At 44.7% G+C, this 22,787-nt stretch overlaps 2 protein-coding genes across 6 annotated transcripts in view; one reads left to right on the top strand and one right to left on the bottom strand.

Annotated features, from left to right (window-relative positions):
* The window catches only part of TTC7A (tetratricopeptide repeat domain 7A), a 205,865-nt gene extending 204,349 nt beyond the window's left edge, over positions 1-1,516 (bottom strand). For 2 of the 3 annotated variants that reach the window (XM_068185513.1, XM_068185512.1), the window contains exon 1: positions 982-1,222. In XM_068185513.1, coding sequence (XP_068041614.1) covers positions 982-1,141 — 160 coding nt within the window. In that variant the 5' untranslated portion in view covers positions 1,142-1,222. Of the gene's footprint in view, positions 1-981; positions 1,223-1,461 lie in introns of those variants that run through there. The other variant, XM_068185514.1, reaches the window with a different exon arrangement.
* Positions 1,124-11,703, top strand: MCFD2 (multiple coagulation factor deficiency 2, ER cargo receptor complex subunit). 3 transcript variants are annotated; one of them, XM_068185522.1, is made up of 5 exons: positions 4,058-4,198; positions 4,933-5,084; positions 5,770-5,929; positions 6,980-7,113; positions 11,470-11,703. In XM_068185522.1, the coding sequence occupies exons 1-4, from the start codon at positions 4,079-4,081 to the stop codon at positions 7,109-7,111; spliced, it is 564 nt and encodes a 187-aa protein (XP_068041623.1). In that variant the 5' UTR covers positions 4,058-4,078; the 3' UTR covers positions 7,112-7,113; positions 11,470-11,703. The 3 variants fall into 3 exon arrangements, with proteins under 3 accessions (XP_068041624.1, XP_068041623.1, XP_068041622.1); XM_068185523.1 differs by lacking the exons at positions 4,058-4,198; positions 11,470-11,703 and adding an exon at positions 1,124-1,234 and having other exon boundaries at positions 6,980-9,171; XM_068185521.1 differs by lacking the exon at positions 11,470-11,703 and having other exon boundaries at positions 6,980-9,171.
* The last annotated feature ends 11,084 nt before the right edge of the window (positions 11,704-22,787 follow it).

The following is a 22,787-nucleotide window of genomic DNA, read 5'->3' as shown; positions in this document are numbered from 1 at the left end:
GTTGGCCGTATGATTCTCAGCACAGGGTTCAATCTGCATCACGTAAATACTAGGAAAGCCTCAAAAAATAAACATGTATTAAACTACCAACATCTCCCCCATCATGGTTCCCATTGTGTTAAGGCACCCCAGAAAGCTTCAACGCTAGGGTCGTATTCTGGACACACTCTCCTAAACAAGGGAGTTTATTCCCAGAAGTAGCTCTTCTGACTTCAGTGCAGAACCCTTTGTACCACTAGCGCGGGTAGGATCAGGTCCTGTTCACAACTTACTCGCTGACCTCGGACTGAGTTATGCTGCCTCACCCGTTACAAAAGGTTTCATTAAAAAAAAAAAAAAAGCAAATCAGTGTGTTGTAACAGGAAAAAAAAATACAAAAAAATACTAATATACTTGCTATTCACGAAACCTGCTTTACGTGTAAAAGCTGTTAAGTAAAGCAGTGCCCCTCGGAAATAGAGGTAACACAAGGGCAACCACCCAAGAACAGCGCTGGGCAGAGGGCAAGAGGGAACCAGCGTGACACGAGAAGCTGAAGAGACCTTTCCAAACGGGGGCGGCCCGGCCGCAGCCCAAACGGGCCGGCTGCACCCAGGGTGGGCTCGGAGCCGGGCAGCCGCCACCTGCACCCCGGCGCTGACCGCGGCGGGGGCGGCATCCCGAGCGCTCGGCAGCCGCCCCTCGCTGTCTGGCGGGCTCGGCAGCGCTGACACGAAGAGGAAGCGCAGCGTGATCTTCCCGAGCGCCGCTTCCTGAGTTCACGCCGCCTCTCCCAGGCATCCCTCCTTCCCTCCCGCTGCGGAGCCGGGACGCAGGCACGGGACAGCAAATGACGCCCCTCAAGCCGGGGCGGCCGCAGCTCCCGCCCACGCCTGCCCACCGATGCGCCGCTGCCGAGACCGGGCGGCGGCAGGGAGCGAGCAGCCGGCCGCCCTGCCCTGCCCTCCCCCCGCCGCCGCCGCCGCCGCCGCCGCAGCTTACCCGCATCCGGCGCGCCCCTCGCCGCCTTCGCCTTGCGCGGAGGCCGCGGCGGCAGCAGCTGCTGTGCGAGGCGGTGGAGCCGCCCCCAGTGCCCCTCCGCCCGGCATCTCTCGATCTCCGCCTCCAGCTTCACGTGCGAGTGCGAGCCCTTGGCCGCCATCTTAGCGCCGGGAGAGATCCGCCCCACCCCGGCCCGCGGGGAGTCCCCGGCGGCGCCTCCCGAGCTCGGCTGCCGGGGCTGCGGATCCGCCAGGTGCTGTGGGGCGGGAGTGGCCGGGACGTCCTGCCCGAGGGCTGCGGTCGGGGACGGCACTTCCGCCATAGCCGCCACTCCCTGACGCCTCTCTCCTGGCGCCCGGGCACGGAACCACGTCCTGTACCAGCGGCCGCTGTCCCGGCACCGCGGGTATAGCCCCTCGTTCCGTTCCTGGGCGAGACTGGTCGAGAGTGCTGTTCCCCACCGCCGCCCTCAGAAGTCACCCGAAGCCCAGGGCTTTCTGCCGGTTGATCCCTACGGTCACCGCCCCCCCCCCCCGCCCCAGCAGCACCTTCGGCACGAGACTCCCGGGCGATGCGTGCGGAACGGGCCAAGAGCCTCCCCCCTCAGCTGCCCGGGGCCGAGGTTTGCTCGAGGGCTGTGACCTCGGGAGGCCAAAGCTGTGGCTGTGTAGGTGTCGAGTACAGAAACAGCGAGTCCCGCGATGTGAGTGTGTGAAAAATGCATATTTTATGATTGGCTTTTCGCAAATATTAAATTGAATGCTATATGTATTATGTTATATTGATTAGAAGTGCTGTATTAACATTTTAATAGTATGGTAAATGTAGTTTTGTATTGTGAAAAATGCATATTATATCGCTCTACGCAGATATTTACTATATGTATTATGCTAGGTTGGAAAGTTATGCTGTAGTAACATTTTAATAATATAGTAAATGTAGTTTTGTAATTGAAATTAAGCTTTAGTAGTTAAAATAGAAAATATGTGTGTGTGGTATTCTTTTTGCTCAAGAGAAGGAGAAGATAATCAAGAAATTCTTCACACAGAGATAACAATTACAGAAACCCCTAAATCTTCCAGAGGAGAGGAATTTATGGCTTTCCTTATCAACAAAAAAACCGAACTTCTCCAAACTCGACTTAGACTTCAAGGTGCCTGGGATTAACAGGAATTCCTCAACAAGTACCGTCGAATTTCTTGTTTTAAATAAAAAATATGCATATTCATGAAGTGATTTGTGTATGCAACAGGTTACCCCTCTTAAGGAGGGAATTCTCTTTTATCGGGGTCCTTCTCCTGGCTCACTTTTGTCCAGAAAGAGGTACCCAGCCCGGGCTGTAACTTTTTGCTGTTATTGTCTCTTTAATTGTCCTAACTCTAATTGTTTAATCTTTATTACTATACTTGTAATAAGTTTTTTTCCATTTTATTTTTATTAAACCTTTATAAATTTTAAAAACCAAGTGATTGGCGTTTATTACAGTAGTTAAAATAGAACCTATGTATGTGGGGTTTTTTTTACTAGCTCAAGCAAGAGGTGAGATAATGAAGAAACTCTTCACACAGAGATGACAATGATGGGGGCCCATAAAGAATTACTGCCTCCTTATCGGAAAAGACAAACATTCTTCCACCTTCTCTCCGTCTTTATGGAACCACCAGGATTAAGGGGAAGAAGTTGACAAAAACCAGAAAAGTTCTTAATTTGCAAGGAATTTATGCATCATGTATGACATGTATGAATATGCAACAGGCTATTGCTTTTAAAGGTTATTCCTTTGTTCACAAGGCATGCTTATCGAGCTTAAGTGCCCAAGAGCATCCGGACGTCCGTAATTCTTTGCTTTTTATTGTCTTGTAATTGTCCTAACTCTAAATTTTCATTACTCTAATTGTATTACTATTTTTATAACTATTTTTTTATTATTAAACTTTTAAAATTTTAAAAACCAAGTGATTGGCATTTATAACAAGTGGAAGCAGAGAGCACGGTCAGCAGTGGGCAATGGGGAGAGGATACAGCAGTTCCCACTCTAGCAGCAGGGCAGGAACCATGGCAGTCCTTCGTGGATGGGGCTAGAGGGAAAGCATCCAGAGCAGGGGCAGCTGGGGACTGCCCTAGGAGCAGGACACGTGCTGACCCTCAGTGCCACCAGCTCTGCCATGGCAGTCCTTCTAGGTTCTGCCCAGGGTGTCACCAGTGGGATCCCTCCAATGCATCCTCTGGGAAGGCACTCTCTGCATCAAAGGCCGGGTTGTTGAGACCCCACAGCACCCAGAATGGGCCAGGTTGCAAGTGGGTCATCTGGTCCAACCTCCCCTGCTCAAGCACAGGGGATTGCACAGGATTGTGTCCAGGCAGTTTCTGAATATCTTCACTGATGGACACTCTACAATGTCTCTGGACAATCTGCTCCTGTGCTCGGTCACCCACGCAGCAAAGTTGTTCTTGGTCATGTTGGAATTTTTTGTGCATCAGTTTCTGCCTATTGTTTCTTGTCCTTTTGCTCAGCACCACTGAGTAGCCCCTGGCTCCATCCTCTTGGGACCCCCCTCCTTGTGTACACTACATATATAGGTGTATATATATATATATTTGTATACATTGATGAGCTCCCCTCTCAGTTGTCTCTTCTCGAGGCTGAACAGGCTGAATTCCTCCAGCCTTTCCTGGTAAGAAAGATGTTCCAGTCCCTTAATCATCTTTGTTACCCACCACTGGACCCACTCAGGAGCTCCACGTCTCTCTTGTACTGAGGAGCCCAGAACTGGACACAGCACTCCAGAAGTGCCTCACCAGGGCTGAGTAGAGGGGCAGGATCACCTCCCTCGACCTGCTGGCAGTGCTCTTCCTAATGCAGCCCAGGACACCACTGCCCTCCTTGGCCACAGGACACACTGCTGGCTCACGGACGGCTTATCACCCAGCGGGGCCCGCAGCCCCGTGTGCACACCTGGGCGCGCGCGCCCAGGCCCCGCCCCGCGATGGGCGCGGCCTCGCCGCACCTGCGCCGCCGCGAGGGCTCCACGCGGAGCCCCGGGAGCGGTGACGTCACCCGCGAGGCGGGGCAGGGCGGGGCCGAGTGGAGAGGCCAATGGGCGGCGGAGCGGGCGGGGCAGCGCCGGCCAGGGGTGATCCAGGGATGGTGTCCCGGGAATGGTGTCCTGCTCGCGGCCAGCCCGGAGCCCGCGGCACGGCGGAGACCCGCCCGAGGGTACGTAGTCTGGCGGCGGCGGGGCCTCTCCGCTCGCCCCAACATCCGGTGCTGGAGCGGGGGTACTGGGGCCTGGGCGGGGGACGGCGGGCCCAGCCCCATTCCGCTGCGGGGGCGCTTTCTCGGGGATCCAGCCGGGGGTGGGAGCCTGGAGGGTGGCCAGCGCTGTGCCGGTGGAACCGGGGGTAGCTTCACCTGGGGCCGGGAGAAAAACAGGAGCGGAAGCCGCCAGCCCGCGCCTTGGCCGCGCTCGGCCCCTCTGAAGCTCTGTGCCCTGTCTCCTGCCCATGAAGTGCGCACATGCTTGGCTGCATGACGTCTTACCGGCTGTGCGTCCCTTAGGGAATTCAGTCTTAATAGAGCTGCTAATTAGATGAACCGCTTCGATGCCGTAAGCGACCTTTGCTCCCATAGCTGTGGGGCAGGTCTGCCTGAGGAAGAGGGCATGGTTGCCTGTTTTTCTGGAAGGTATATGAAAACCCAAGCATGGCTAAGGTGTGCGCATTAGCTATCAGAAAAAAAAATCTGAAAATTACTGCACAATTCAGTAAAATAGGGACCCTCATAAAAGCTCCTAATTGAAGCTCTCTGGTTCTCTGCTTGCCAAGAGTTTCCAATGCAACAAGTTCTTCTATTCTGAAACTTAATGGAGTTGTTTAGCACTGTCTAATTCCACTGAAAGTAGATCACATTTTTCATCTGTATTTTTGGGATGTATGTTTTCCTTTTTGTAGGAGATCACAAAGGTCCAAAGGATGTGTAGAACACATTTGCTGTTCTGCTTGGCTATGGCTGCATTCTTCATCTCTGCCCTAGCCGAGGAACATGTAGGAGAGAGTCAACATCCAAATATTCGCCTTGATAAGAATTTGGTACAAGATAAAGAGTATGTGTTCCATGTTCTAAAAGTGTAAACTTTACTTCTTAATTATTTTCTTATCTCTAAAGTTTTATGTGAGTTGGACTTAAGCCTAGGGCCCCCTGTTTTCTCAGAATGCTGTATGATTAGCTAAAGCCAGATATGAGACATGCTTGCTTAATAAATTTGTAGAGATATGAGACCTAGAAAGGTCTTTCTGGAGCCTTTAGACCTACTTATGCTATAAAAAATTTCTTACAGAAATCCTGCTTACCCATATCAGCCTACTTTTAGACAAATTCATATTCCTAACAGGTAGAGTTTATTTTCTTATTTGCTTCTTCATAAATGCGGAACAGTTCTAGCAGCAAATAAAACTCCCTAGAACACTTCATGGTTGACTGGGAAAGATCTTCCTCCAGTTCCTGTGCTTTGGAAGACAGCCAAAAAGCGATTTTGGGCTCTGCTTCAGTTGTTTTGATAGCCTGTTAAGTAGGCCAGAAGAAATAGAAATAGTTATCTAAGGTATTAGAGGCTTCTACAGACCCTCTAACAAACAGTTCTTGTGCCCTCTTTATCTTGATATCAAACTGTAGCTTTTAGTTGTCCAGGGTGCTTTTAGACGTACAGTATTTGATCAAAGACTAAATTTGATGTAAACAGAGCATTAAATATTAACTGATGGAAATGTTGTGGGTTTTGTTTTTCTTAGACACATCCTGGAACACCTGGAAGGTGTTATCGAGAAACCAGAATCTGAGATGTCTCCACAAGAGTTGCAGCTCCATTACTTCAAAATGCATGATTATGATGGCAATAATTTGCTAGATGGGTTAGAACTTGCTACTGCTATCTCACATGTCCACAAAGAGGTTGGTGTAAGTTTTGTAAGGGCGTATGTGTTTGGAAACAATTCTGACTCTAAAAGCAGCAGAACAATTGCAACACATCTTCAGTGCAGCTACAGTTTTGCCTGAAAATGAGACTATTTTTCTCCTGATAGTTTTGGTTGAATGTATGAATGTACTTTATTACAGCTTTCCATGTCACATTGCAATTTTTAGGAAGTTTCCATTTTAGTTTAAACTCTAGAATCAGGAAGGGCTCCAGAGTGAAAATCATTTTACAGAGGGCTTACTTTGGCAGGTAGGGATGGGGAGAAAGGGAAATCATCCAAAATGGGATATGAGAATTTGTAGAAATATCATGTGATACAACACTGTTTTCAGCTGCTGTGTATACACAAACTATAAAAAAACCTCTTGCACAAAATTTGTCTTAGAAGAACTTGCTGTGGTCTGTGTCTTCCTAAACTCAATTTCTCTTTCCAGTCATTAAGAACATAATGGAAACACATTACCTCATATTGACCTTCTGGAAGTTACAATTCAGAATAGCGTAACTTCCTGCTAATAACCTGTGGTAAAAAATACTGAGCCAAGAACAGAATAATGACTAGCTGTTTCTTGTGCAAAGTCACCTCTCTGTGTTCCCATAGGGGGTATTACTAAGAATTTTACTGACTTTAAGCTACAGTGCTGAATTTTTTCACTTCTGTGTTACTGTAAAGTGTTTCTGTAGTGTATAGAAACTAGAGTGTCTATACTACATCAAGATCCTAATTAAGAATACATTTATTAGATGATTGTCCATCATTATACATTGTGGTGTTCAGCTTTTGGAACTTCTGACCAAGAATGTTAACTGCAGAATTCTTGTTCTGAAGTCCAAAGAACTTTGACTTCAAAGCTTCCATCCAATGAAATTTGCTTACATTGTTATAAATGGTTACATAAAACTTAGTGCTAAATTAGGCACCAAACATGAACAGCTTAGTGAAAAACGAGTTGTCAGTAATCCATCACATGTGCCACTAGATGAGAAAGACTGTTAAACTGTTCACTGTGGTTTTGTTTTTGTAGGAAGGTGGTGAGCATACCCAAGTAATGAAGGAAGAAGAGCTGATTAGTCTAATAGATGATGTCTTGAGGGATGATGACAAGAACAATGATGGATTCATTGACTATGCAGAATTTGCAAAATCACTGGAATAAGGGTTTGTTTCTCCTTCTAACCACATAAAAATGTGAACCAGTATAATATGATTCATTACTGTCTTGTATCAACCTCTGTGCTGTGAGAAGGAGAGGTGTACCAGTTCCACCTAAATTTGTTTGAAAGTTGTATGTGTCAAGAGTTTTGCTAACTTGGAGTGAGAGCCATATTTGACTAAACATAATACACATTTGAATAATGAAGAATGGATGTGTCAAGAGTACTCACACAGGGTGCAGCTGGCAAACTCCTAAGTAGCTCTGTATGAGTACTAAATAGAGTCATTAACATATAAATTTCATATTTTCAGTCATTGAGTTTTATAGTTCTTATTTGTTTACATCTTCTATTTAAAATTATACCTAGAAAGCAAGAAATGATTACTGCATATAGTTGTATTCCAAGGGGAAATGCCTTTAGCTTCTCTCTAATTTACAAGAAAATCTGTAGATAAGTACAGGTGCTTGAAACAGCAGTTTCAGAGGGAAAGTATTTGAGTGTGGGTTATGTTTGAGTTCCGTGTGACACCATATGAACTTAAGCTTTGAATATATTGAGTATTTTTAAATATATGTACTTCCTAGCATACAATTACATATAAATATATATGCATATGTCTTTCAATTTTTTGTCCTCTACAAATTTACTTTTTATATCTTAATTTACTGGGGTTTTTTCATCTACCTTCCATGTTTTTTTAAGAAAATTGAAATATTTTTATTACACCTTGTGTTAATGCTGTATAGCACTTGCTAGAATAGCTTCTGCTATCTCGTTTTGAATCATAGAATGGCCTTGGCTGGAAAGGACTTTACCTCCAGTTCCATCACCCCTGCCATGGTCAGGGACATGTTTCCACTAGACCACATTGCTCAGGTGTTCCCTCTCCAGGGTTAGGGCATCTACAACTTCTCTGTGCAGCCTGTTCCAGTGCCTTTCCACCCACACAGTAAAGAATTTCTTCCTAACATCTAATCTAAACCTAGCCTCTGTCACTACATACTCTGGTAAAGAGTCCCACTGCATCTTTTTTCTAGGCTCCCTTTAGTTACTGGATGGCTGTAATTAAGTCACTACAAAGCCTTTTCTTTTCCAGGCTGAACAATTCCAATTCTCTCAGCCTTTTCTCACAGGAGAGGTGCTCCATCCTTCTGATCATCTTGGTGACCTCCTCTGGACTCTGTTCAACACGTCCATGTCTCCTCTGCTGGGCCCCCAGAGCTGGATGCAGGGTTCCAGATGGGGTCTCAGCAGAGCAGAGGGGCAGAATCCCCTCCCTGGCCCTGCTGCCCCTGCTGCTTTGAATGCAGCCCAGGACACGTTTGTCTCTCTGGGCTGTGAGTGCACATTCCCAGCTCACGTCCAGCCTTTCACCCAGCAACACCCCCAAGTCCTTGTCCCCAGGGCTGCTCTTGATCATCCCCCCAGCCTCTGTTGATACCAGGGTTGCTCCATCCAGGTGCAGCAACTTGCACTTGTTCTTGTTAAACCTTATGAGATTCCTGTGGGCCCCTTCTCAAGCTTGTCCAAGGTCCTTCTAGATAGCATCATATCCTTTAGGACTGTTTTGAAGGTCACATTAACAGTAAACCAGTTTAATATTAAAGCTTTTGTTAATTTTGGGTTTTACAGTATTAGCCAGAAGGAGTGAGCAAGTAATGCTGCCTTGTTAAGTTTTAAGTTCATATTCCTTGACACTTAAATTATGTTATTACTTTCAGGAAGTATTTCATAATTTTACAGTTTCAAGCTACTTGAGTGTTTTCAAATTATCATGGCTCTAGGAATGTTTTCACTGTCTTGACTCAATATTTGTTAAGTCAAACAGTTTAAGAGTATTAGAGTGGTGATGCGTTGCTGTGTTATTGATGTTTGGTGACTGAAACATAACTGAAATCTTAAATTGCATTTAATGATTATTCATTAATAAAGAATCTAAATATTAGCTTATTTCTATAAAATATATAAAGAGCTATTTTCTATACAAAATTATTCTTATACAAGAGAAACACATTTGTAAAAGAAATTATTTCCTCTTTTTAAATGTTTGTGCAATGAAGCCTGAGTGTTGGATTTTTTTTCTTGTACTAATTATTTATTTTGAAACCTTTGTGGCCAGCTTTGTGCTGGTTCTACAAGCAATAAAATTCAGCTGGGATTTGTGCATACTGATAGGATACACAAGGCTGGAAGTGCTAGTAAGAAATGTACCTCATTTGCTGATGTGGTTTTAAGCTCATCTCTCTTACAGTCATCTTAAAAGAAAATTCTTTCAGTTACAGGGGTTTTTTTTGGGTTTTTTTTTGTTTTTTTTTTAATCTCTTTTGAGGCTCTGAACGATCTGGAGTGAATGTTGGATTGGAAAAAAGTGTAGGAAATGCTAGTGGCTAAGAAAGCAGAAGAGGTTAAGCTGCTCAGCTTGAGCACTTAAAGCAGGTTGCCTGTAGCCCTGTCAATTCTTATATGCTTATTGCTCTTGTGCTTTAACCCCAGCTAGCAGCAAGGGACCACAGAGCCACTCACTCCCCCTGGTCAGATGGCAGAGAGAATCAGAAGGGCAAAAGTGAGAAACTTTGTTGGTTGGAATGAAGATAGTTTAACAGCTAAAGCAAAAGCTCTGAGTGCAAGCAAAGCAAAATAGGGAATTCCTTCCCCCCTTCCCATGGGCAGGTGATTGTCAGGAGAGCAAAGCTCCATCACATATAATGATTGCTTGGGAAGACAAATGTCATCACTCCAAATAGACCCACCTTCTCTTCCTTTGTCCCCCTTAGCTTTATATGCTGAGCATGACACCATATGCTCAGGATCATCCCTTTGGTCATTTGGGCTCAGCTGTCTTGGCTCTGTCCTTTCTCAGCTACTTCTGCACCTCTCACTGGTGTGGTGGGATGAGAGGCAGAAAAAAAGACTCTGTGTAAGCTCTGCTCAGCAGTAATGGAAAATCTCTGTGTTACCAACTCTATTTTCCGCACAAATCCAAAACACAGCTCCATACTAGCCACTGTGAAGAAAATCAACTCTTTGCCAGCCAAAATTAGCACAATACTTAGGGCTCTGAGTTTTGGGTTTAGTTGAGATGAAAGGGCATGACTCTTATGCACAGTTTTCTCATCAGATGCAACCACCTGTAAGCCCATTTATATGCTTCTGTTGTATCCATGTGCATATTTATTAACTGCTATTATTGTCTGTGGCTAAAACCTACACCACAGAAGCTTCATATTTGATATCATAAATGCTGGTAATATGAACATTATTTGCCAGCTATTTTAAATTTGTTTTAAGGGTTCAGAAATATAAATAGAAAAAATATTTACTGAAAAGCGAAAACAAAATCGGCACCTTTGATATGTGTAAAGAACAAAATAAAATTTCTACTTTCCTGTAAAGAACAGTTCAAGAAAAGTTACCCAAGCTGAAACCTGCATCATCATGTCTTTACTGAGCCTCCTAAAACAAATACACATATGTAATTAAGTACAATTAAAGATAAGTGTTTTAAGAGCTGTCTAGGGAGCTTTCTCAGTTATTAAGTAGAAAAGTGCAAAACTGCTGTGATACTAAATCAGATTTTTTTTTTTTTTTTTTTTCCAAATATAACTCACTTGTGTGCTACTTGTACCTCAGATAATACCCCTAAATGTGCTGGCACAGACCGTATATAAATGCAATATTTTCTGTTTCATATATATTAAATGTAGAAAATAGGGCCTTTACAACAGTAGTACTCATCTATAAAGTAGTTCTAACTTCCATAGAACAGTTCAATCTCCATTTCACAGCTAAATAACAAAACAGAAGGGCTGTCTGTTTTGCTGAAGATCAATCATATCCCTGGCAGAAACAGAAGATCAGGAGAATGCTGTTATGTGTGATCTTCGCATCTTCCTAGTCCATGATCTCAAGGGATAAAGATTAGCATTCCCCATTGGAGAGAACACATCTAGCCTTGCATTAATGTCTACTGTGTGCTCAGTTTAAAATGTTTGGATTATCTCCTTTTACTTCACAAAATATTGCAGAATCTAGCAACTAAAGAAGATACATAAACTTGTTATTGAAGTACTCCTAAACTGACTGGGTTTTTTAGTAATCTAGTACAAAGTCTGTACAGAAAAGAGAAAGATGTTAACAGCTTGACTAGTGCTTGTCAGACTTCTGTTAATGACAGGACTGACTCCCTAGAAGCCCTCTTCAAGAGTTTTTCCTGGACATTCACACAAGCTTTATGACCTTTTTGGGTTTCTTCATTAATCTCTTATGACCTCAAAATGTCTTAGATTCATTAGGGAATGGTTACAGACTCACAAATTCCAGTTTTGTCTAAAGTATTTTTTAATCCTGCAATTCACAGGAGAAAGAAGAGTAATTCAGGGCCAATGTCATAATCGACAGAGCCGCTAGATAGCGTCTGGACACTGCACATCAGTTCCCTGCAGCATGGAACAGTGATTCAACAGCCTGCATTTCCCTAAAGCATCACCACTACTCTGACTATAGGCACGGCTTGCTGCTCTACTTTCCACATTGACTGATGATGCCTGCATTTTTATTGGTTTATAGCCATAATAAAAGTTGACTACAGATGGGACTGATTACTGGTAATTAATTTTCATTATTTATGGAATCCAAATCAACTTGAAGTGATAGTAAAGGAATTCTCATTGTAATTTTGTCAGTAAAAATAATTGTGTAATAGGAAGGCTTTCTAATAGAAGAATCAAGATTGGTCTGACTTCTTCATCTCTAGTTGACCTGTGAGAGGGGTCCTGATGTATCTACAGTGGTCTCAACCAACATTAAATATTGGAGGGTTTTAGTAGCACCTGAAGTCTTACTGCTTTTCCATTAGGTATAAGCGCTTCTGTCACTGTTCTTACAAGGCAGAGGTCCAGTATGGTTTGATCAGCCATTTCTGCTTAAGGTGAAGTTTATTGCCTTTTTTCCTTCTCTCCCCCATTACATGTAAGTTTCACTGTCTATCCATTGCAACATGAAATCACTGCTTAACGGTCTAAGCTTTTATTAAACTAGTTAAGGCAAGCATCCTTGCATACCTTAGTCTGGAGTATTTATTATCACAAGGAAATTGTGTTCTAAACACTTCATTAGCTCAGATCCTCTGTCCACATTGACTGAGATTCATTACAAGAGAAGTTACTAATAGCTTACAGAAAGTGTCTCTGGAGTTATATTTTTCTTCCCATTCTGTCTAATAAATTCTGAATAGCAGCCTAAATCTTAAGGCCTAATACACACCGTAATTGTCACAATCTTCCTCAGCGGCACTGCAGCTTTGCACGTAGGTAGAGGGCAGTGTAACATACAACTCAAAGTCTGCTGCCACATAGGACATTTTACAAGAAATTAGCACTGCAGGGAACATAGTGTCATCTTCTGCCATCTGATCCAAGTGATGGACAGCACCGGATTTCAAGAAGGCAGATGTCAACAAACTCAGAGAATGGGTAGGGAAGATCTAATAAGAGGCAAATGTAAAGGAAAAACACATTAGGGACAGCTTCAATTCATTCAAGAAATGCTAGTAAGAAACCAAGTGCAACTATGGCATTTTAGAGGAAAGCAAGGAAATTCAACAGAAGTCAGCTAATTCACAACCTTTTAACAGACCTCAGTTGTAAGAGCGATATCTAAAATAGTACAGCTGGTTGAGAACCCAGCACAATAATCCATTCATGGGAAGGTGTAGAGGAGGTGTAAACAGTTACCAAAGATAAAATGGACTAGATACAACTAGCAAAACTTATCAAAAGTAAAATAAATTTTACAGGTAAGAAGAGAAAAACAAAAGGAAATTTGGACCAGTACTCTATGACAAGTAAGTGCAGAGGATGTTAAGGAAGTGGAATAGTTTAATGCCCTTTTTTTCTCCCTTTTTCATGAATCTTACTTAAAAGATCAAAAGCAACTAGAGCGTGCAATTATTTAGGGGGCAAAATTTCAGCCTAAAATATGCAAAACTTGCCTTAGAGAATAACATATCACATTACATGTCTTCCAGTTCCCTAAGCAATTTCACTCTAGGAGTCTTAAAGGGAAGTTGAAGTACTAGTTAGAGATGTCATATATCTTGAATTTATTTTATGTAATTTTTTGCAAGGCCTTTAGTGGTATTTCCTATAATATCCTCATGGACACGCTAGTGAACGGTGTTCTATATGAAACTGCTGAGGGAAGGGGCAGGAGGGCAAGTCTAGTAGGATAATTTTATCCACAGACTAATTCCATCCTAATATCAAAATGTGTATGTTTTGTAAGGAATTCAGTGGGCCTTGGTCCTGTATAAGGTTTTATGTTTTCAATGAAGGCATAGAAGATTGAAGTATGAATATGAATCTTGCAGATGGAACAGGGAAGGACTGCAGATGTTATAGATACTAAAACAAAATCAGAATTTAAAATGTTCTTGATATGACTTAGAGAGATCATCTAAAATAGATGGAATACAAATTTGCAAAATGTTTACACAGAAATACTCATCTCTTCTTGCAAAACTGTTTAGGTTCACAAGAGAAAATACCAGGGACTATGTTGGAACAAGCTGAGCATGAAGGGCAAAGCCCTCACATCAGAATGTTTAAAGGGTCTTAAAGACTACTGAAATAGCTTATGTGGGCTGATTCCCATAGGAAAATATTCACCTGGAAGACCACAACCTGTTTAGTGCACTGTACTTCAAGTAAGAGATGAAACAGTCAGCAGGGGAGATCAGCAAAAATTGATAGGGGTCCAGAAAACATGAGGGAAGATTGCAAGAAATGTGGCTTTTTTCTCTGAAGTGACAACAGAGGCAAAAGGTTAATATTCTTCAACTAAAAAGCTGTTGCAAAGAATAAGGAACTAACATGTTCCTGATGAAAAGACTGGGAAGAATAAACCAATGATAAGAAGCATAAAGCAAACAGCTTGGGAGATTTAGATTAGATATTGGACAAAACTTCTGTATCAACAATAAGATACTGCAGCTTGGGGTGATAGGATTGCAACTTGGTTGTGGGATAGAAAGGTAGAATTAATAACTTTTCCAGATTTCTTCCAGTGAAAGCCTATCTCTGAGAAAGTCAATGACTTCCAATATCTGTGTGGACTTGATTTGGGAGGAGAAATCCCTTATGATGGGATCCACAGCTAAGAGCTGATCACGGAACCTGAACAGAGGGAGCCTGTGCTCAGCTCCAGGTCTCAGAGAAATCATCCCCAAGATCACATAGCCTGTCCCACTCTCTCTGCTGTAAGGCCTTCCTCTTCTCTTTATCATCTCTGCAGACTATCATGGAGCCAGCCATACTCCAGTTTTCAGCTAATCCATCTAGATACCAGTTTCGCATCTCTTCTTCTTACCATCATAACCCATTTTCCTTCCTGAAAAGTGTCTCCTGTAAACTTACTCAGTACTTCTGCCTTCCAGTCAGGCCATTTTTCAGTCCCAGAAGACAATCCTGCTGCACTTAGTTCCTGTGCTGTATGGCAGAGCAGTCTGCAACCAGCAGCCTCCTCCTCAGTCCTGTCAGGGTATGATCACTGTCACCGGCATCTAGGTGCAAAACCCTTCCTAGCTTCTACTGAGCACATTCAAAATGTGACTGTCAAGAGCCAGAAGTGAACACTTTGATTACAGGAAATGCTTCATTTGGGATTCAAGTCCTAGCTCCAGAGCACAGATAGAAAAACTGGAAAACCCCTAAACAAAGTAGTAAAGACTGTTAAGTCTTTAAAATGACGAAGTAAATTCCTAGACCTATTCTGGACAAATAGTCAACTATTTTTGTTGACACTGAGAATATAGTGTAAGAACATCCATACTGAGTCAAAACCAAGGTCCATCTAGCCCTAGAGCTTGCTTCAAATTGTGGCTGATAATAGATGCTGATGAAATAATACACAGAGAAAGAATGATGTCATACTTCTCCCAAATACATACAAGGCTCCAGCAATTTCTAGATCGGGGACTTGGCTTCAACAACAGTGAAACCAATTGAGGTCCAGAGCTCAGAATGATCAAGGCTTAAATGTCAATGTCTGGGAACATTACTAACCAAACCCAAGGTCTCACAGAACATGTTCCATATCCTATCGTCAGTGATACATGCTGGGCAGACCTTAGTGTTCACATTGCTCTGCTATAACTTCCAGTGCAAGCTAAGGGAATCATCCAGGGAGACCACATCAGTGCAGTGGTATAGCAGAACTGTACTCTTTGCAGATGTCACATTCTTCTTAACGTGAGGGATGCTGAAAATAGTCTAATGAATGTTTGCCGGTGGTTTTGGTCATACTTCAAGAATCATATTTAAAAATTTCCCAATTATGAGAAAGTTCTAAGCACATATTTTGCAACAAATCCTCTTTAAGAATAGAATAATAAGCCTCAGAACTTACTTTGTCGTAAAATCACAAATAAGCCCCAAAACACTTATGATAAAACATAATATTGGCTTAAGTCTCATCATGTGTGGCTTGCAGCCATATTGGCACAAATCACTGCAGGTATGAATTTTTTGACCCAGTAAAAAACACTGAGATGAGTAGACTGAACTTTGAAATCTGTTCCCTTTGAAAAAGGCCTCCACGGAGTGTGCAGAAGGGACTGTAAAGCCATGCTGTAGAGCAGTTTCTGAGAGAAATGTGTCACGATCTAGATGTTCGTGATTTATACATTTAGAGTGAAGGTTGAGCCACCCCAGCCTAGGCCTCAGATATGGGCCTCGGTGAGGCCTTGAAGCCTGTGGCGCAGTTAAGAATAAGTTTGTGGTGCAGTCAGAAATTATGTTAAGGTATAACCGAATGTACTGAGCTATCTAGGTGTGAATTAGTATAGGTCTGCAGTGTGAAACTTTAGCCACCTTAAGACAGGAACAAACAATGTTTGCTTGCCAGTGAGAGTGTGCTCACAATTGTAAACTATCTGGAAGGGTATAGAAACCACTGTCTGTAAACAATAAAGGGAGAACGTCGGATTAACCACATTGGTTTGGATCTGCGTTTGTTCCTGTCCAGCCACCCTTTTATTATTAGTCCCTGCTTCACTTGGCGCCCGTGAAAAGGGACAGGAAGACTCCGAAGAGTTCCAAAAAATCGTTGCTTTAATAACAACTCTTGCTTCTATGATAGCGACGGGAAACGGCCCCCAAAACGCTTGCAGGAGGGAGCGGCGGGGGGGGAGTCTCAGATCCCAGATCGCTTTTAAAAGCGACTGGGGTTGGTATGCTGGAGCACTGAAGCCTCCTGTGAAAGGTCTCAAGGTTGTTTTTGCTTTTTCACAACTGGAGGTCGCGGTAGCCTCTGGATTCACGCAGTGCCCGTGCGGCAGAGGTGGAATACCCTGCGCGGCGGAGGTGGACGGACCGGAGCAGGGTCGGTTGGAGCGGTGTCGCGGCTGTGTCGTTTGGAAGATACGGAGCGCCCCACAGTGGTTGGAAGGTAAGCCGCGAGCCCAGCTAGAGGAAGGCAGGCAGAATGGACACAGATTGGGATGCGGCGTTGTGACTTTTGATTTATATCCTCTCAAAGAGAGGTGAAAAACTAAAGGACACTGATTTAGAGCAATTAGCCCTATGGGCGAGAGATAAGGGCAAATTACAGAAGCCCTCACTCCTCTTTAGCGAGACAGAATGGCAAGAAATAGGGCAACTTTTATGGAATTTGGCTGTAGAGGGCGGAAAGGACAAAAAAATCCATTCTAGAGTTCAGAGCTGTTGTAAAGAAAGTCTTATGAACCTTGCAAAGTATGTCCGCCGGAAGGAGGGCAGCCGAGGCCGTGATTCAGGCGTTTGAGGGACGTGGGGTTGAAAAAAACAGAAATTCCGAAGCCATTTCGGGTCGAGAATTTTTTGGTGTTCATAATATGCGGCCAATGCGTGGACAGAAAGCTCCGGTCAGCACCTCCATGCAGGAAGTTGTAGCTCGCCTGGAGACGCGAGCGCAAGCAGTGGAAGTGACTCAATCAGCTGCCAGCCAGAATGTGGAGCATCAGGAAGTGAGCCAGCTGCCCCACTCCTGGGGTGGGGTGAAACCCGAGGAGACGGGCAGAGTTGATGACAAAACGGGGCTGGCTCAGGTGACGGAACACAGGGGCAGAGATCAGGGCGGAGACCAGGGTGACCAGGGCAGCGACAGGAGCGAGGCGGCGCTCCCTCTGCACCCCCGAGGACGCACGGCCACTGCTGCTGGCGCGCGTGCGCGCGGCGGAGCCACTTAGCAGCCGGCGCTGCCGGCAGAGACCTGCGCGGCGGGGAACGGCTTTGAATCTAGCCGCAGTGGTGGGACAGCAGAAGCCGCAACGCAGAAAATAGATATACAGCCCGCAGCAGCGCGTGTTGCACAACACTGCCCGCTCCCCTCGAATTCTGACACAGAGGAATCAGATTCAGACCGTCCCAATTTTAATAAGTGTAACAGGAGGCAATCACAACATAAAACACTGAAAACAAAGACTTTAAGACTTTACAGCAAAAAATAGCCCAGCTTGTTATCCTATCAGCTCGACTAACTCAGTTGGAGGACTCTTCCTCTGAGCAGCAGGAGATGCAAAGCAATCAAACTGCAGCATTCACCGCAGCCATTCAAGACACCATGTAACAGCAAGGACACATCGTTGCATCATTGCAGCTGCTTCATCAAAGAATCCCCAATGATGATCTCCAACCATTTCTGCCTTGCCTTCATGGCAGTGATGCCAACAATCCTCAAGTTTGTACCTCTGAACAACAAAGAGATCTGATTCTCTGATGTGAAGTTCAGAAGAGAAAAAAAAAAAAAAAAAAAAAAGGAATATTTTTTGCAACCTGGTTCAAGATGTCACACTTGCCATTGTTTTTCAATGGCAAAAGAAAAAAGGGGAGTCCCAACCTGGTTCAGCAACAATTCTGCTTGAATGTGTGTTTTTACCTGTTCAATGCGAGAGTCATGCACTGACAATTTCAGATCCCCCTGATTGATGCTCAAGGCCTGACTTTGGACTGGGCATGAATCCAAGGGGTCTGAAAGCTTTAGAATTGTGGCAGATGGATGTCACTCATGTTCCAGAGTTTGGTAGGCTGAAATATGTCCATGTCACTGTAGATACCTACTCAAAGTTTATTTGGGCAACAGCACAGACAGGGGAAAAAGCTCTCCAGGCAAAAAGGCATTTGTTTGCCTGCTTTGCAGTTATGGGTGTACCTGTGGAAATTAAGACTGACAATGCCCCATCATATGTCAGTCAACAAATTGCTACATTTATGCCGAAGTGAGGGGTGAAACATACCACAGGGATCCTTCACTCTTCTACAGGTCAAGCTATTGTGGAGAGAGCAAATTGTACCCTGAAAGAATATCTAGCAAAACAAAAGCAGAATGATGAGATTGATGTATGAAATAGATTGTCAAAAGTATTGTTTACCCTAAATTACTTGTGTTTAGCAGAAGGTAGAGAAGAACCTGCGGTTGTAATACACCACCAAGCAGTGAAAGAGGGAAGACCACAAGCAATTCCAGGACTTTATGTTTATCACAAGGACATGCAAACAGGTGAATGGCAAGGGCCGAGTCCTGTGTTGTTTAATGGTAGAGGTTATATGTGTGTTTCAACAGGTACTGGTCCAGTTTGGGTACCGAGCAAATTCACCCGTGCATGTCCACAGGCAGAGATTCCAGCCATGATAACAACGCTGATGACAACAACTTACCTGGAACATCCCACGACAAGTCCAGTTCTGATGAAACTTAATTTTTTAGAGTATTAGAAATTAAATTAGATAATTATCAGTATAATATTAAGTTTAGTATAAGTATAGTTTGTATTTAGAATTAAGTTTAGAAGTAAGTTTTTTTCCTTCATGTTAAACAGAACAATCACAAACGGGAAAAATATGTGGTGGGTCACAGTGTTTTTGTTAAGCAGTGTCTTTGTAACTAAAGTATCTGGAATCCATGATGTCGACAAAAGACAAAACGTGGGTCACATGGGCCAATCAAATGGGGCAGGGTTCGTTCTGCCTGTCTTTAAACACACCATTTAGTCCTTTTCATACTTGTTTAAGTGGAATTACACTGGGTTCCATGGCAAAATTCAAAAATTGGACCCAAGCCAAAATAGACCCAAAAAGTGTTCTGGAAGTGCAAGCTGCTGTAGTTGTGCAGAATCTTAAATTTATTAGTCTCCCACCTCAAGAATTCGATCTTTTGGGTTCTGTCCCAGGAAATTACTGTTTGATATTTGGACCTCATGCTATGAAACCAACACCAATTGAACATCAGCCACATGATAGCAACACTTGCTTGTCTCCCAGATCCCAATTGTATTATAACTATTCAGAATATTGTAATAATCAGATACAATCCGTGATGCCATCAAAAGGTGTGGCAAGAAAACTAGCACCAGGAACTTTCCTCATTTGTGGGGATTGAGCCTGGTCTGCAGTGCCCCACTGTGGGAGCACCAGCCCCTGGAGCGACTGCGCTTTCGTTTCAGAAGACTGTCAGCTCCGGTCCTGCTGATATCCCGTGGATTTTTACTAGTAGCTTCAGGAGAAGCTTTGCACTCTCCGGGACCAGCAGAGATCCACCACCCCCTCGGGACACCTTTCCTCTCGCCTGTGTCCTCTGGTGTCTTCGCGTGTGGTGAGTGTGCAGCCGACGCTGCCTGTTGCTTTTGACCAGGCTCTTACTTTTTCAATTTCATTTGTTTCAAGGGGGAATTCTTACCGAGAGAGAAAATGGGTAATCGCCTCTCTCCGGTTAGACGGGATTTTTATGTCCAAGTTAAATCTGCCCTTGTTCTGGGGAATGTTTCCTTTAAAAAGAGGGAGTTGAAAGCTTTTGTTAATTTTATTTTCGACCATTTCCCCGATGTTACCCGGGGAGATGCTTCTTCTATTTTATTCTGGGGAAAAGTTGGGAAACATATATATGATTTACAAGTAAAGGGGAATTTTAGAGTGGGACGTTTTTTTCCTATATATGATTCTATTTTTAAGTTATATAAATCAGAAAGGGAAAATTGGGTCCCCAGTTCTCCTACCCCTCGTTCCTCCCTTCCCAGTCCTTACCCCACTTCCCCTAAGAGTGGGTTGGGAATCAGATCCTGCCAAGAGGCATAGGGTTGCCGCCGTCTCCCTGCTGCTTCCCATCCCACTCTGCCCTCTTTTCGTTTTGGGACTGGCCACCCCAAAACGACTCTTGCCGCTCCCCTCAACCTGAAAACCCCTGACCCCAGTTTTAATCCCAGTTGTATAAATAGTGATTGTATCACACAAAATGGCGACGGCCACAAAACACCGATCGTCAAACACCACAAAATGGCGCTTTCCCCCTCACTCGAGTTCCCGCCACTTCACCATCACTCCCTCCCCCGTCGGGTACCGCCCCTGCGTCGGGTCCCTCCTCCATCGTTGCGTCGACGCCCATGTCGTCGGGACCCTCCCCCTGCTTCCCAGACCACACCCCTGGGTGGGCCCCTTGTGGGTGGGACAGAACCACGGGAAGGCCACGCCCCGGGGGGTGGGTCAGGCCACACCTCCTCTCCTCCCACTTCCGGTTCCCACGCTACCAGAACCGGATGTAGGCTCTGCCAGAAGCGGGCCATCTTGGCCTGCCGAGTCTCCCGTCACCGGGACTCACCGGTAAGAGAGAAGCTCCGTGCTCTAGCCCATCCTGCTTCATTCTCCGATGAGGATGAAGACAGTGATGACCCCCGACCTATTATCATGCCTGGGGTGGGCTGGGCCCGGATCAGGGAAGAGGCCATTCGGGATGGAGACCTGGATCTCGCTAGAGATCTAGGAGCGTTTGTGGCACCAGTAATTTTAAAAAAGGGGAAGGAGCCTAGGTGGGAACAGCTACCTTATGTGGAGGTAAAGGAACTTAGGAAAGCAGCAAAAGACTATGGGCGCAATTCGCCATTTTTTAAGAACGTATTAGACCTCACGTTTGCGGGACATACATTAATCCAGCATGATCTAAGATACATAGCCAAAGCACTCTTCTCCCCTACGGAACTCCTTTTATGGGAGATTCACTGGAAGAAGCTTTTAAAACCGCTTCTCAAAAAGTATGAACTGTCAGCAGTTTTGGGAGAAGGGGCTGAAGGAGTCGTCGCCCTGGCGGGAGAGGGAGAGTTCAGCAGCCCACAAGATCAAATTTTGCTACCTAACACGCTGCTGGATGAAATCAAGGACGCTGCCAAAACAGCGCTTCTTAAGATCCCTGACGGGAATACCCCTCTCCAAAGTTTTGCATCCATTTTACAAGGTCCAGAAGAGACTTTTATAAGGTTCATAGACCGACTGAGAGAGGCCATAGAGAGACAAATAGACAATATTGAAGCCAGGAACGAACTGCTTCGTAAAATGGCTATATCCAATGCAAACACAGAGACTAAAAAGGTGCTCTGAGCATTGCCTCAAGACCCTGAACCTACCATCTCCCAAATGGTAGAGGCATGCTCTAAGGCGGCATCTATTGAACATACGGTGGCATTAACCGTTAGCAAAGGAATTGGAGAAGCAATGGTCAATCTGAATAATATCAGGTGTTTCAAATGTGGCCAGTTGGGTCATATGCGGGCAGACTGCCCTCAGTGGCAGGTGGAGCACCCCTTCCTGGTTAACATCCAGTATCCTAGATCCAGTTACAGGAACCCTCATCAAGATCAACACCATTGGCCGGGAAACGGGCAGCGAGGGGCCGCGCAAGGACAACAAATGGCCCATCACAGCACCCAGGTCTCCCCACCATTCAGGAGAACCATTGCCCACCCGGTACATTTCTGCAGACCGGCACAGCCATGAGGACGGCCTCCGTTACTTCCGCAGAACAAACTGCCTAAATCAAGATCTGCGTCGGGTCCTCACCAGCTCCATCCACATCATGTTTCCAGATGAGGACCTGGTACGTGTGCCCGCAGGGTTCCTGCCGCCGCCGTATGATCAATGACCTACGACCATCCTGTTGTTAGGAGACAGCCAACATACCCCGGAGGAACTGACTATTGTACCTGAGGTAGTGTGCATAGACCCAGGTAATGAAATAACAGTATCAGTCACCTGCACTAATTCTCCTTTTTCATTGTGCAAAAGATCACCCTTTGCATTGCTCTACATTTTAGACCCTCAGGACTTGGACTATAACGAAGAACACCATCCATGTGTGTTCCTAACACAAAACATATGCAAAGAGAGACCTTTAATTAAATCTGTTGTTTCTTTTCAGGGAAAGTCCATCTCCCTGAAAGTGATGGCAGACACAGGAGCTGATGTCACCATCCTCCCTCAGTCAAAGTGGCCCCGCGACTGGGAGTTAGTGTCCCCTTGTGGCACAATCTCTGGAGTGGGAGGAGCTGTTAACTCTAGAAGGAGCAAGCATCTGGTAACCATAGAGGGACCCCAGGGTCAAATTGCCACGGTTAGACCCTTTGTAGTTGCATCAGAAATCATGCTGTTGGGGAGAGATGTTCTATCTCAGTGGGGAGCCAGACTTGATATTCCTGACCCTAAATGGGATTTTTAGTATGGACCGCTGCAGAGTGCACCACCCCACCTTTAGAGTGGAAATCCGATACGCTGGTGTGGGTGGATCAGTGGCCCCTTCCTATAGAAAAATTAAAAGCGCTCCAAACCTTAGTTGAGGAGCAGGTGCGTTTAGGACATTTAACACCTTCCACCAGTCCCTGGA

Source organism: Anomalospiza imberbis, chromosome 3, assembly GCF_031753505.1.
Source record: "Anomalospiza imberbis isolate Cuckoo-Finch-1a 21T00152 chromosome 3, ASM3175350v1, whole genome shotgun sequence".
Classification (NCBI taxonomy): domain Eukaryota; kingdom Metazoa; phylum Chordata; class Aves; order Passeriformes; family Viduidae; genus Anomalospiza; species Anomalospiza imberbis.
This window is presented reverse-complemented; position numbering and strand designations above follow the sequence as displayed.